Raw genomic sequence first — 14,823 nt, forward strand, 5'->3', positions numbered from 1 at the left:
CACACTCAGGCGCTCAGGGTGGGCCGCCCGCCCAACACACCTGCCCGGCGGGTGGGCCTACCCGACACACTCAGGCGCTCAGGGCGGGCCGCCCGCTCAACACACCTGCCCGGCGGGTCGGCCTACGCTGCGCGTCGCAGGCGTTTTCGTTAGCCTCGCCGATTGTAGTATGCTTTACACTAACTTTAATGGTGCAACCCCTTTCCACCTTTTCCAAAAGAGAGAAACAAGTGTTTTGTAAGTATAATAATCATTCCTTGTCATAGGCGCGCGAGGTCATGGCCAAGAACGGCGTGGAGACGGACAACCTGTCGGTGCTGCAGCAGGGGGAGGAGGAGTGCGCGCCGCCCAAGCCGGGCGAGGGCTTCCACGGCGCCGTGCACCGCGCCGGGGACGCCATCAACCAGGGCGTGCAGGCCGTCAAGGACGGCGCCGTCAAGCTCTTCAACAAGGTGCGCGGGCAGAACGGCAGCGCCGAGAGCATGGAGGCCAACAACGGCAACTACACCGTCACCTCGGACAAGGACGCCGAGTGGCTGCCGTGAAACCTCAACAACGCGATGGGTTGGTCCTCACGGGCCGGTAACTTATTTTTGTCCAGAGAGAACGGAGAGATCATATCGACCATACCATGGGTGGGTCCTAGTGTCGAAGATGGGAGACACTAGTTCCTCTCAAAGAAACATGAATACATCCACTTGTACAGACTCCATCCATATTTTTTTCTAAAAAGTATATCATACAATGAAACAATGGTTTGTGTAAGTAATTTTTATTCCACTCTCTCTAAACACTATCACCCAAGAAACAACTTTGACAAACGATGCCAAAGAAAAAACATCACGCGCACACAAAAGAGGAATGTAAGAAAAACAGATGACATAAAAATACTGAAGATAGAAAAATCTATTCAACAGAAAAGGCCAAAAAAATAGAGATGACATATGTAATTGACAGTAGTAAAACAATAATATGACATTGACTAGATAAAATCAAATTCAAAATGCAATTAAATCAGTCAAAACTTTCTCAGTACCACAACTATTGCAACAGAAATACAAAACAAACATACTATTGCTGCAACAAAATAACAGGCATTGAAGAGCATCCTCTACTAATATATGCCATCTACAAGTCTCTCTTTAAATTGGCACTGCAACAAAAACTAACAGTCTGTCTCAACAACAAGTCAACTAATGCAAATCTTCAAGATTAAATGGCAAACTAACAGCCTACTTGGACTAGGATATGCAGTCGGCAGAAAAAAAGACAACTTACCAACTAACAATGACATGCGGATAACAAAACATAAAAACTTGGAATAAATCAACATAACATCAATAAAACAAGTTTCACAATGAAAAAGAAAAAAGTTGGAAACTATCAACAGAATTGAACCTCAATATCAATGGTAATGAGCAATGGTAAATAAACATATCACAAATATATTCATAATCTTTGGCCAGCAATAAGCTTATCAATGGCACTTAAGTACAAACGTTTGCACTCCATATAATCATTTACATCACTTTGGATGAGTAATTATCTAGAATCAAGCCATTAAATATGGACTCTACAGACAAAGACTAGACAAATAAAAACATATTGAATACAACAAAGCTAATTTGACTGATTAGATAGGAAATATTTTTGAGGACCTTTAAAAGGAAACAGATATTAACAGGTACACATACAGAGACCAAAGAAACAGAAACTTCTTAGTTTCATAAAGTAAGGTCTTGGGTTGATGCAATTGTTGCTTCAATCAACAGCCCAAAATCAAGCTCTGCAAGACTGGCTGAAATAGGAAAGGAGGCAGTAGAAATAAAAGGGAGAGGGATAGAAAGATAATCTGCAACAGCTTTTCAATTGCGTTTCAGTACCTTTAGCAGTCAGCAAATCCAAAAATGTGTCCAGAGGAGAGAGACGGTCTTGTGAGGGGAATGCTGCAAGACCTAGGGAAAAACAGTTTTAGATAGTTTGTAAGTGTAGCAGTTCACAGAGGGAAGAGTCACTGCACAAAATATTAAAAACAACTAATGACTAAAAGACTTTTACATACCTCGGTTCACAAGTGACTGGTATGGCTTCATGTTTGGTTGGCGTAATTTGCTTGACCGTGGTCCCCTAGCACCTTCTACACCACTGAGCACATGCAGGGCATGCTCACGGGCTCTCACCATCAAACTTGTGGGGTGTGACCAAGCATTGAGAAGACGTTTGGCACGAGATCTTGGCAGGAGTTGAAGGAGGCGTAATTTACGTGCACTGCCCTCAGGCGTGTCAGGTATATCTATGGTAATGGAAACAGGAAGTGAGTCATGATGCGTTTTACAATACTTATCTAAAATAATCAAGATTTTATTAGAAGATATGACAGACTTTACCTGACATTATTGCTTTCATAACATCCACTTGCAATTCAAAAGAATATGACAGAGAATATTGCATAAAAGAGCTAAAAGGTAAAGTTCTGTACCCCAAAAATGAGAAAAATGAAATGAAGCCTTGAGGCAAGGGAAAGGCCAAAGTGTCTGCAGCAAGCAGAAAGCGTTCAAGAAGCCAGAACAATAGCCGTCTTCGAGCATCATCCAATGAGTCACTGTTGGAAAAAAAAATTGCTAATTATGAAATCAAAGAATGTTTAAGAAAATAAATAAAAATTCTCATTCACCAACATACATCAAAGGAAAGCCACGGTCTTTTTCTTGTCGAGGATCAACCTTAGCAGCTAGACACAGCTGTCGGCACAGAGATCTTGACATATCAAGTTGAGCAGCAACATATCTAGTTGCAAGTGCATGAACATGTAAAGGTGATTGGCCCCTATGTGCGTGCTTCAACAGATGAACACTCAATTCTCGAAGGTTCTGGAACAGTGCCAAAAATAACATCCAAAAATTATATAGAGAGCCTTTGACCAAGAAAATCTCTTTGACACACTCTTTCACTTACCACAGATACTACCAATTCCTGCTTACTTGCTGCACATGAATCCAGCTCCAAAAAAGGCAAGCCATTTTCTTTATCCTACATGCAGAACATGCACACAAAATAACAGCATGCAACACACTTAGAAGGGCTAGTAATTTCCTAAATTCAGCCAATACTCAAGAAGACTACAGAAATTTCTTTAAATTTAGTTAAGTTTAGAGTATTATAAAGAAAATTGAGATCAATTTCCAGAAAATTAGTACACTTACCGTGCGGAAAGTATTATAAGGTTCACAAAAAGGACAGGAGCACAATTCATCCTCCACAACGCCCTGAGTTCCAGCATCCTGCATGCATGTTTCATAAGCATAAAACAGAATTTATCTACCAAAAATAAGCTAAAAGCAAGTATACTAAGGTTAATAGCTGGATTATGATTGACTAAAATATTTGCATTTGTGGCTCTACTTCCATTTTTACTTTTGGGAAAAAGGAAATTAGAATACTTGTGTGTTCATGCACAACTTTCAGTTTCTTGAGATTTTGTGAGAATAACTTGTTACTGACCACAGATATGACATGTTCTTGTTTGCTAGCAGTACAAGAGTCAGTCTCTTGAAATGGCAAAAAGTCAAGACCTCCAGTTTTCCTGTTGGCACCTGTTATTGCAATGACATCTGAGAATGCTGCACCAGAGCCAACAAAGTTTCCTCCTGGAGAGAGTGGAGTAGTACAACGAGAAAGAGCCTCTGGCTAAAATATTTCAAAAGAAAAGAATGAGAAGTTTGGCTAAGCAGCTTGATCAATATTTAGAGAAACAAGGATCCAATTTTAAAAAAGTGAAAGATATCACCAAGTTATTACCTGGTAACATAAGAGAGATACCATCAGCTTTTCAGCAACGTGACTTGGTCGGAAACGGGCGCCCGCTCGACTGTCAGTGCTGCATGTGGTATCTGTTGCTCGTTGTTGAGAAGCTGAAAGACTTTCATAAAGTCTTGTCCACATATCACTTCTGTATGGAATGAGACGCTGTTGAGGAGATAGTAGCATCATGGCAGTATTCCAAAGCGTTTCTTGTGAAAGAGTAAGCGTAGTATCATTCATCTGAGAGGGTACAAAAGAAAGTACGTCAGAATTCAACGGTATTATCATTATATACAAAATATCAATGTATTACATACATCATAACGTAACAGAAAACTTTTAAAAAACCAAAATATTAGAACTATTAGAATATTCTTACCTTGATTTCTTGACGAACGCCTGGTTGTGCAATTGTTAGAGGAAGGAGGGGTAATAATGCTGCAGCATCTGATGGCAAGTTTTTTCTGGCAGCAGCATACGCCCCACCAACCAAAATTTCTTGAAGAAGACGTGGTGTGCCCACCTCCATACATTGATTTGCAATACATCTCAACAACTGAAGTGATAAGATAAATACATTTACAAGGTGCGTAAGTTATTGTAAGAAATGCAATACAAAGTATGGGCTATGCGCTTACCTGCAAAAGTAATTCTCCATTCCCCAAGTGTACAAGAACATAGTGTAGAATAGAAAGTTGGTTAGAAAGAAGATAACATTTCTTTTTGTTTCCTGACACAGGTGCGCCATGAGGGCCCCCTCGGAAGGCACATAGCAAATGTGCTGGTGCAATAGATATAGGCACAAGATCTAGAGTTGATAGATCCAGCATGGTTACTGCAGGCTTCAAGCTGCTGGAGGTAGTCTCCTTGGCTCCATTTGTTTGGAGAAGAGGAACAAGACAGGCAGTGTCTGATACAGGAATAGTAAGTGAATCATTGTCAAATAAAATGTGACAACATGGCTCATGTTCAAGTCCAATATCTAATAGGTGAGTGAAAAGTCCAGGGGCATAAACCAACATGTGATGGTCTGAAAACACAAAATAATAATAATTATAAAAAATTTATGTTCAATTTCCTGAATTATATGACTTACACTCAAAAATTTACCTCCATAGAGAGAAAAACTGGGGCGCAACCTCCTTGCCACATTCCAGGAAATTCCAGGAACCACACAATGAAGCACGCAACCATGATGAAGTAGAGTGACAGAATATGCGAAATGGACATTGTCACCAGGACCTTTTTCATTGACTTCGCCATTTGAGTGACATCCAACTGGCTGTAAAACAAAAATACAAGTTATGATGCAACATGGTCAACATTTTGTTTTTAAATCCAAATATATATTGGAAGATCAAACCTACCTGGTACAAATAGTGGTGGCATATGCACACCATTCCTCTTGGGTCAGAGACTACAGTCAAGTCAAGGGAACAATCATGAACTCTTAGAGGAATTGGATCATCTTCATACAATGAGCACAAAGAACCTTTGGCTTTAGGCAAAAGGGGTAGATTGAGAGGTATGTTGAGCTGGAAAAAAGTGATACTTAAGTATAAAAAAAATAAATCAAGGTGACGTTTAAGCTTGTTAAGAGAAAACATATTATATATACCTACCACTGTTTCATGTGGCATGTTGTCATGAAATTGGAGGCCTGATAGAGTAGGAGCTAATTCACTTTCCTGTCTACGACCAGATTCAGTACTGGGACAGTTATTACCCATGTCATCCCCCTCAACAAGGCAAGCAGCTGGTTTACGAAAATGTATGTAAAATAAAGATTGATGAATAGGGTCCCATTGTGCCCAAGTAAAAGACCTGACAACACATTCAGTACTGGAGATACTTCCAGCTTTTAATATCTGAAAAAGAAACACAAAAAATGAGATTGAATAACACAAGAAAAGAAGTTTATGAGCAATGTTGGTTGAAAATACATACATGTTCATTCTCTGCATCAAAGACAGGCTTGTAGTGGTAAAGCGACACAGCTAGAAACAGGAATGTAAATATGTAAGCATAACGGTAGACAAGCAAGACAACAACACCAAAAATGTAACAGTATAAATAAAAGTAGTTAATTTACATTCATGGTGAATCAAGACTAGAAATCGATCTAAGTCTCCAGGTTGGTCTTTGGAGCGGTACAAAAACTGTACGACAATTTGTGAGGATCTCTCAATACCCAGATCTAATGGGGTGCTTGGAAGTTTGAAAGGTTGCGGTTGAATTTCATCCTCTTTTGCAGCTTCTTTCAGTTGAATCAAAAAAGCATGATAGACATCAAGTTTCCCTTTTTGACCATCACCGCAACATTCTTTTTCATCAGGATTTGATTCAGTCACAGTGCTTTTTGTGACATAAACTACAATGATATAAAGGCAACTTGTGAGCAGATTATGATCCAAACAACGCTTGAAAATTCCACTTCCTATCATTCTTACCCAAAGCAGTCTTTGAACTATTGATAGAAGCTTGAACAACATTTGTCAGTGTTTCAAATTGATACAACACCTAAAGCACAGAAGAGAGAGTTAGTTTAGTCTGTGAGATAGAATGCACATAAAATATACAAAAGGACAGGTGAAATATGAGGAAATTATAAAAATTAATTCACCTGTAGTTGCTTTTTTGGTCTGTAGTACAATCCAATGCATGTACATCCTCTTGCACTGTCCCCTGGGTTTGAGTGCACCCAGGCGACTAAGAGAGTTCCATCTTGTTCCTGGCCAAGAACTCGCCATTCACAAGTTTCAGCTAAAATACAAACAAGAATAGCAGTGAGCTGAAGGAAAGCTGATTCCACAAGATGTGTTGGTCCAATTCAGAAATAAATAAATGCCAGAGGTAACGTTTCATAATGAGAATAATTTTCTTTTAATATCTGCAATTGCACGTTATTAAATCAACTGATAGTAGTAAAATTTCAAAGTTATACATAATACGTACCACAAAGACGGTGGGCCACAATACCACTTAAAGTTCCAGCCAAGTTTTCCAAAACAACCATGTTCGATAGACTGGCATACACAAAAATTGTAACTGTTGCTCACACACACATCCTAGAAAGGCAGACAAAAAAGAGCACAAGTAAAATTCAGCAGAAACTGGTTTTTTTCATATTCATTGTTGTTATGTAATTCAGAATGAAACACTTGTGTTTACTTAAAGAGGATTGAACTGTTTATCTTTCTTGAGTGTTCTGCTAAGCTCAATGGGCATATACGTGTGTTCGAGATGTGAAATGGAACGAAATGAGGCTACTATATCTATGAGTAAGAAAAATTTACAATAACACCTAAAGCGAGCCGAACCAACGAGCGAAAGCCGAAGATCCCGGCCGAACTGCCTGCCTACCCACTCGGGTTATTTCTCAAGCACCAAGCACTCCGGTCCCACCTCTATAGTTCTAGCACCTCTTTCCTGTCCCTTCCACATTTCACAACACACTTGATTTGGGTGCATTAACCGGCTTGTCATTGCGCTTTTGTAATCCTTCGAACGATCGAGCCGTTTCCTAAGTCGCAGCGAAGGCGCCGTGATTTATCGATCGGTACTTACGTGTGGGTGAAGGGCACGAAACTGACAGCTGACGTTTGGATCTGGATCGCAGTACGTCGCACTTCATCGTCATTTGAAAATTACCAAATTTGGTGAAGATGGAATCTAAAGAGAATATTTTCCTGTTCGTCCCGAATTTGATTGGTGAGCTTTGCATATCCTTCTGTTTCGTTATCTTCACTATTTTCGTTTTGGCTTTGGGACATTAGTAAATGAAGAATTATTCCTTTTTTGAATTGGATAGATTGATTTATTTCTGCTGTTTCCTAGTGTCGTCCCTTTCTATTTTCCTACCTTTGTTTGATTTGTTAATTAAAGCCTTTTTGTCTGTGTCTTTAGAATTTCCATGTATCTTAACTGTATGTCTGGAAGTTCTCCAGTCATTGACACTTGTCGAGTTTAATGTCTTAGTTTTCTCTTGGCAATACATACGAGCTTATGAATGAAAGCGTGGTACCCTTTTACATAATATCGATCCATTTTTTTTTTTTCAGGGTATGCTAGGATTGTCCTTGCAATTGTGGCATTTTATTTTATGCCATCAAACCACATAATTGCCAGCTGGTGCTATGTAATCAGTGCTCTCTTGGATGCTTTTGACGGACATTTTGCAAGGAAGTTCAATCAAGGTTTGTATTTTTTTGTAATACTATCAAGTCATTTTTAGTTTGTTAGCCGTAACATGAATTTCATGTATTTGTTTTAGGAACCAAATTTGGAGCTATGCTGGACCAACTCACTGATCGCTGTGGTACAACAGGTCTGTTGGTGACTCTTGCCTATCTCTATCCGAGCTACATGTTCTTTTTCCAGATCAGCATTGCAATTGACATCTCATGTCACTGGATCTATCTGCACTCGTAAGCACAGTGCACTAAATACTTTACAATACATAAATTATCTTCTGTATGCTCACCATCATACGTTTCTTTTCTATTTTCAGAACAACACTTCAGGGCAAAACCAGCCACAAATTTATTGACATGTCAGAAAACCCAATCATGCACAGATATTACTCGGACCGCACGGTACTATTTTTAATGTGTGCTGGTAATGAAGCTTTCTTTGCTAGCCTGTACCTGTTGTACTTCACTGAAGGACCTTTGCGTAAGTTGTCTTGTTTATCGTTAATGGGAAATGTAATACTGTTTGGTTTGTTGTGAAGATTTATTTTTATCATTCTCATTTTCAGTGTTTGGAATCAGCCTCCTGAAAGTTATCCTTGTCGTCTCATGTCCAGTTATGCTGGTGAAAACTGGTATATCACTGCTCCATGGTTTTGTTGCATCTCTCAACCTTGCAACTATCGATGTGAAAGAACGTGAAGCAGCTAAAGCTGTGAAATCAGAGTAATTCTAATATTACTTTTGTTTCACAGCCATTTTCTTCATGTCTAGTTCTTTGCCTTTCTTGTCACATTTCTGTTTAAATGTCAACCTTCGAAACTTACTAACGTATGTCCCATTCGAGCATTGTTCATGAGCATGAGTTAATCGCAACAAGAATCACAGAATCAAAGTTCTGTTACATGTGATTCCATATAAGAAAATAATAAATCTACAGATATCTTCTCCAAGTGTAGGAAGCATACCACTCCTAATTTCTGTTTCTTTGTGGAGATTAACTCTTTTCATTGATGAAGTAGTCAATTAGAAGATTTAAATAGTATTGTTAAAACTTTGATCAAAATATTTTATGAACATAATAGTAATTAGATTACTATTCATACAGTTTATCAACATTGTTAGTTTCATTTTAAGTAGGTATGTGATCTGTCTCCTGTAAGTTTCTGTGTCATCTCCACATGGTTCTTTTTTGTTTTTAAATACAGTTAGCAGTCGATTTGCCAATGCATACGCAACATGCATCCCAAAGGAAATGGTTCTTTGTCTGTGATGCTTTCTGATAATTCATTCTATTGTGCCACATAGCATCTCTAACATCAAATTAACCTGAATTGTTGATGAAGTCTACTGCTTATTATATTCCATTTTTTGTGAATATTTTATCTAAGTACTTCCATTTATAGCTGGAAAATAGTCTGCATTCCATGTCAGCATTTTTCAATTCCTTAACCTGTTTATCTTCCCTTTTATCCTGATTGAATTAGTATCCACATTCACCATAGGTACTGATTTTATAGTCGACTTGTACACCATGCCTCCCTTAATGTACTTTGAATAAGTTTCCAGTAATCATTCAAATTTTGACACCAACCAAAGATTTGTGTTATGCTGCATAAAAACTGTGAATCTCATTCTGTTATTAATGGTTGTTACCTTGATTTCAATGGCCACTTAAGTTAAAAGTAGAGTCAATCTCTCTAACTTGCATTGTATATCTTTAAAAAACAAAGTAACTTCTGTTTTCCTTTGTTTGTGTTACTTAAATTTATCTTAATTTTTTGTTTTGTGACTGGCTACATTCAATTGCTCTAAATGTAGATCTTCCAACAATTGTGTGATATTGTTTTATTTTAAACCTTGTTACTTACTGGTAATGTTTTTTGTAGTGTTTAAGTCAACACTTTGAAGTAAACATGCGGACCGATTCCAAGTTTCACCAATTTACCGCTTCTTCTATGTTTAATTGTTGTAAAAAAAGCTGGATGTGCTTTTTGCAAATTCACCATCAATTTAACAAGAACATAGTGTTTAGAATAGCTTCCATTAAATGGTGCTATATTATTGTAAAATTAATGTTGTGTCTAGTTGCCCCTTACCTACCAGTAGATCAATGTTTGTGTGTCTGTTATGTTAGTAATTGCACCTTCTTTGTCCAAATCTAGTCACATTGATCTTTTGATCAGAGGTTATCTCTAAATACTGAGTGTTTGCAGCTGGCAACTTGTGGTTGATGTGGAAATTGGAAGAAAGATTGAGGGCTTACATTGAGTAATAAAAGTAATACATTCATCGATTAAGAAGCTCATTTTGAACTTATTTATTCCTCTTGACGGATGAAGGCAGGTGTAGTCTCTGCTTCATCTACACCTGAAGAGCACCAATTACATCAATGAAACTAAACAACATGCACTTGAACAAAATATAAACATTCAACTTAAAGGAAACATACATAATAACATTCAATCTTTACAATGGTAATGATGGCAACAATCAAATTGCTTAAGCCATGTAGTATCATGCTATATAACATACTATACGATAAATCTCTGGCTTCTAATAATTGTTCCATGTTTTAGTTTGACTGTTCTTTGCAGAACTACTTATACTTAAATATATACTAGAAGATTTCTGAACAATATCAGTTGAATGGGATTATGGAATCAATTTTTCTTTGTACAGTGCCTTGAGAAAAGGCACTTAAATACTCTTCATAAACTTAACAAAACCACATTTATCATTCAAACTATACATCACACAACAAACATAACACATTCACATTCAGTCTGAGAAAACAATAATTTAAAGCCATTAAATAAAAGCTTACCATCTTGTGAAGAGCCAATACACAAAAGGGTGAGTGCCCAACCAACTCCCTACTCTGTTCATGTAACACAAGTCACAAGACATTATTCTGCTTGACAAAACTCTTACAAAAATACTGCTCAATCACATAGCATATGGTCCCAATAATCCCGTGGTTCAAAAATATCCATTAAGAGTTTCTGTATCCAGTATGTACTCATTCCAAATCAAAATTGTACTCTTTGCGGCTCACTGGCATATCTCTATTCATAAGGCTTCAACAATTACAGTATCACACTTTTTACAGCCTCATCTCTCTCCGCTTAAAGAAACAAAAAACTGAAAAATATATCTGCCAACAGAGAATGATTGAAGACTTCTGTCTGTCTGGGCAAAACAATACCGAAGCAAGTACTTATGAGTTACTTGGCAACACTCACTAGGGCATTAAAATTTAGGAAAAAGATCTAGAAAATGTAAACTGGAATGAAAAGTTGTAAGATGAGACTGGTTAATAAACATGAAACAACTTTGGCACAAGAGTAAGAAGAATAATAAGCCTTGTCTTGTTTATTGCATATATAAGATGGAGCTGTGAGATAAATTATATTCTGTTACACACAAGGTCTAAGAGTGAAACGGAGAAATAGTTCTCTTATAAGCGTTCCATTACAGAAACATAATACTGAGGACTGATACGATATGTGAAAGAAGAAAAATACATTTCCTCCCTGTGACTAGATTTCCTTATAGTCATTTATGGAGGTCTACATAAAAGCTTAAGTTATTGATAAAAATATCAATGCAAGGAAAGAAAATAACATTTTGTGAACACTTTGAACTTATCAGAATACGTAGCAGAAAAATTTACAGAAGGGGCATGTAAAGCTAAGCTTTAAGATCTGACATAGGTGCGATGACATATTAACATTATGCTAAAACTTTCCAAAAATACTTCCTTTCCAAAATCACACTCAATTTTACTTTACATATTTTTAAAGAAAATACAATTCAAAAGGCATAAAAGAATGGGAAACACAACACAAAAATTTCTTCTAATTTAGAGAAGGCACTTTTCTACACTGGTCTGAGACCCTCACAATTTGCTTCTATAAACACCAAAAAGGGATGGAATGGAGCATGAGACAAAAGCTCTGGTCTCATGAATGGAAAGCTCATGGGACTGTCAGTACTGAATACAAATTTTCTTCATAGATATGAAAAGAAAACAAACAACTTGATAAAATTTGGGGGGAAAGGGGGATATCATAAATATTTCAAGTAAGACCATCTACCTTCTTTTATCCTGTTCCTTCTGACTGCCGCTTAGAATATATGTACAAATGATCTCTTGTAGAGACCATACAATATACTACAGCTCACTTTGTTACTCTGCATTTCTACACTATCGATCCTGTCGACGGGCTTTGTCTTTTTCTTGGTTTGCTCTACGTTTATTAACTTGGCGCTTGTGCTCGTACTCAAAATCTTCTTCTGTTATACCCAGTCTCTGAATCTGCAAAATTGCAAAGTGACAGAAAAATATGCTTAAAAGTGGTCACATAACATGTACGATTGTAATACTGGATAAAATTTTACCTGTGCCACCACAAATTGCTCTTCCATGACATGCTCTGGAGGACTTCTTAGCACTTCCAAAGTTTCATACATAGTTGGACACTTCTTCAGAACTCCTGATCGGCCAAGGCTAAACTTAAGAACGACGAGAGCAACTTTAAAAATTATTTTGATGCCTTCACAAAGGAACATGTCCCAGATTCTTAAGAGTGTTGGCCATGGCAAAGTCCTGGTGAATACACATAAAAACCATTCTGTCATATACAGAATAGGTTCAACTTTTTGTTTTTTCTGTGGATAAAACAAAAACAAAATTAATTTCCAACAGTGCTTATACACTGACACACAAAAATAAAACATAGATATCATACCAAATGCTTGTAAACTGCTGGAGCAACCTTCTTTAGAATGCCAAAAAGAATGTCACCATCAACTTGAAGGGCTTCCTGTTAACAATAAAAAAAGATGTTACATCTTCAAAAATAAAGTGTGGTACTTCAAATTTTTACAAATGATTCAAATCCTCGTACCATTCCTTGACTATAGTAGCCAGACAAGTATTTGTCACATATGGAGACTAGACACCAGAATGCTTCCTCTGCAGGCATGTGCATCAGCAGGAAGGCGGCCAGCGGGGCTTGCGCTTGGCAATAACCGACTTCCGGGTTCATAATCGAAAAGGACTTGAGGACCTGGAACAAATCTTTCTGCCTATAAGCAGACAAGACAAGAAGATTAACATGAGTGATATGAGTGATATGAGTTACACTTTCAATCAAAATGACAAAGTGAGGCGAAGTCAAAATTTTCGCCCTCCTATAAGAAGTTGATTAACTAAACTGGTCCTGCCAGAGCCGCGTACTCACCCGAGGCCCTCCTGCTGCGCGAACATCTCGTGGTAGGGGAACTGGCGGTGGAGGTCCTTGCGGATGTCGTCCACCCAGCGCGGGTCGCCGTCCTGGAGCGCCAGCTGGGCGTAGAGGCCGCGGTGCTGCTTCATGAGCAGGTGGCCGCCGCAGAGGTAGAGCCAGGCGCGCGGCCGCACCGATGTGGGAATGCCCTTGCGGCACCGCTCGCGGACCTGCAAAGTAGTGGCAATGCTACAGGCTGGCCCACGGCGGACACCTCTCTGAACCCACAAACAACCCGCCTACGAACCTTCTTATAGTTCTTGTCCATGTACTTCTCCCAGCCGCCGATCATGGCCAGCCACTTCCGTTCCCGGCGAAGCACGACTACAGGGGACACCAGCTGCTTCCTGAAACAAGACGGGGACAAACTAAGTGTCAACACCAACTGCCACTACTACACCGCCGTACAACACGCTCGCTCATCGCAATTTCGTTCCACTCCCGTTCTTCTTTTTTTCCCCCCCGCGGCAGCATCGCAGTCGGAGCCACAGGGAAGCCCCAGACCCCCTGCCGCGCTAGCCTCTGGCTCTAGCCTCGCGCAGGTCGGCGAAGGGCCGCGGGTCGGCTGGGCCCCCACCGGCCCCACACGTCCAGCTCGGTTAGGCCCTTCTACATAAGGCGCGGGGCGGAAGCCATGCACGCGAACCGAACCCGCCGCCCAGCACGACGCCCAGCGGGCCCAGGCCGGCCCGAAGGAAGCGCAGAACGGAAAGGAAAAGGGAAATGGGGAAGGGAGGGCCGGGGCCGCAGCAGAGCCAGTGGCGACCAGCGACCACCCGCGGACTCCCACCTCGGTGGCGTGCCATAAGGCTCGAGGTGTACTTTACTTTTAAAAAATAAAAAAAATCAAGGGAAATGAATCAAAAATCAGAAAAATTCAGCAAAAATTTGGATAAAAACGTAACTTGTGAAAATCAAGAAAAAAACAAACAGGAAAATCAGTGTATTGGCTTTATAGTGAAGTATCCCTCGATGAGGCCCATGAGCGGCCCTTATTCACCGTTACAAGCAAAGCACCGGTGGCACGTGACCAGCGGCACTGCTGGAAATAGGTAGCAAAGTAGGGGTACTGTAACGCAAGTGCGTGGGACCATCGAGCGTCGCGTCGATACGCCCCACCGCGCGCGCGCCTGTGTGTTGTTGTTGTACCGATGTCAACTTGGATGCAATTTTCTCTCCACCACTGCAGAATAATTTGCACACTCGTGAGTTCGCCAGCGCCGCTCCGCGACCACAGTACACGAGCGGGGTGGGTCGGTAACCCGTGACATCACACCGCAGCCCGCCCAGCAGGGCTCGCGTTACACCTTGCCCCGGCTGGCCCCGGCCGGCCCGGCCTGCGCACAGCACAGAGAGCCGGTGTGCTCGGCTCGGCTGCAGCAAAAGGCTCGCGCGGACTCGTCTCAGGCGAGCGAGTCCATAAAACAGGCCCGTAACGAGGCGGTGCATCGCTGCACTTAGGCCCCCTTGCACTTGCAAGTGCAGCGCAGCGCCTGGCCGCCAGAGGTGGGCGGGCGGGCAGGGTAGGGAGAGGGGGG

At 40.2% G+C, this 14,823-nt stretch overlaps 3 protein-coding genes across 5 annotated transcripts in view; 1 reads left to right on the forward strand and 2 right to left on the reverse strand.

The window, feature by feature from the left end:
• Positions 1-756: 756 nt before the first annotated feature.
• Positions 757-7,104, reverse strand: LOC113217871 (protein pigeon). Of its 3 annotated transcripts, XM_026437947.2 has the most exons (20): positions 6,973-7,104; positions 6,757-6,869; positions 6,425-6,564; positions 6,252-6,321; positions 5,894-6,172; positions 5,749-5,798; positions 5,424-5,669; positions 5,169-5,336; positions 4,912-5,083; positions 4,440-4,831; positions 4,181-4,357; positions 3,799-4,041; positions 3,502-3,687; positions 3,204-3,281; positions 2,956-3,030; positions 2,683-2,870; positions 2,388-2,602; positions 2,063-2,293; positions 1,884-1,955; positions 757-1,798 (listed from the first exon to the last, which is right to left on the reverse strand). In XM_026437947.2, exons 2-20 carry the CDS (start codon positions 6,815-6,817, stop codon positions 1,725-1,727), a joined length of 3,117 nt encoding a protein of 1,038 aa, XP_026293732.1. In that variant the 5' UTR covers positions 6,818-6,869; positions 6,973-7,104; the 3' UTR covers positions 757-1,724. The 3 variants fall into 3 exon arrangements, with proteins under 3 accessions (XP_026293732.1, XP_026293731.1, XP_026293733.1); XM_026437946.2 differs by having other exon boundaries at positions 6,757-7,018; XM_026437948.2 differs by lacking the exons at positions 2,956-3,030; positions 3,204-3,281 and having other exon boundaries at positions 6,757-7,018.
• A 77-nt stretch (positions 7,105-7,181) lies between these two features.
• On the forward strand, positions 7,182-10,294 carry LOC113217823 (CDP-diacylglycerol--inositol 3-phosphatidyltransferase). Its single transcript, XM_026437890.2, has 5 exons — positions 7,182-7,512; positions 7,863-7,997; positions 8,075-8,228; positions 8,312-8,475; positions 8,561-10,294. The coding sequence occupies exons 1-5, from the start codon at positions 7,467-7,469 to the stop codon at positions 8,719-8,721; spliced, it is 660 nt and encodes a 219-aa protein (XP_026293675.1). The 5' UTR covers positions 7,182-7,466; the 3' UTR covers positions 8,722-10,294.
• Positions 10,284-14,823, reverse strand: part of LOC113217822 (TBC1 domain family member whacked) — a 13,646-nt gene continuing 9,106 nt past the window's right edge. Inside the window, exons 3-8 of the mRNA XM_026437889.2 lie at positions 13,533-13,632; positions 13,241-13,455; positions 12,905-13,085; positions 12,746-12,820; positions 12,396-12,665; positions 10,284-12,312 (exon numbers count right to left, since the gene is read on the reverse strand). Of these exons, the coding sequence (XP_026293674.1) occupies positions 12,202-12,312; positions 12,396-12,665; positions 12,746-12,820; positions 12,905-13,085; positions 13,241-13,455; positions 13,533-13,632 (952 nt within the window). The 3' untranslated portion in view covers positions 10,284-12,201. The remainder of the gene's footprint in view (positions 12,313-12,395; positions 12,666-12,745; positions 12,821-12,904; positions 13,086-13,240; positions 13,456-13,532; positions 13,633-14,823) is intronic.

The sequence above is a fragment of the Frankliniella occidentalis genome, unplaced genomic scaffold (genome assembly GCF_000697945.3).
Source record: "Frankliniella occidentalis isolate FOCC.00 unplaced genomic scaffold, Focc_3.1 Scaffold113, whole genome shotgun sequence".
NCBI lineage: Eukaryota > Metazoa > Arthropoda > Insecta > Thysanoptera > Thripidae > Frankliniella > Frankliniella occidentalis.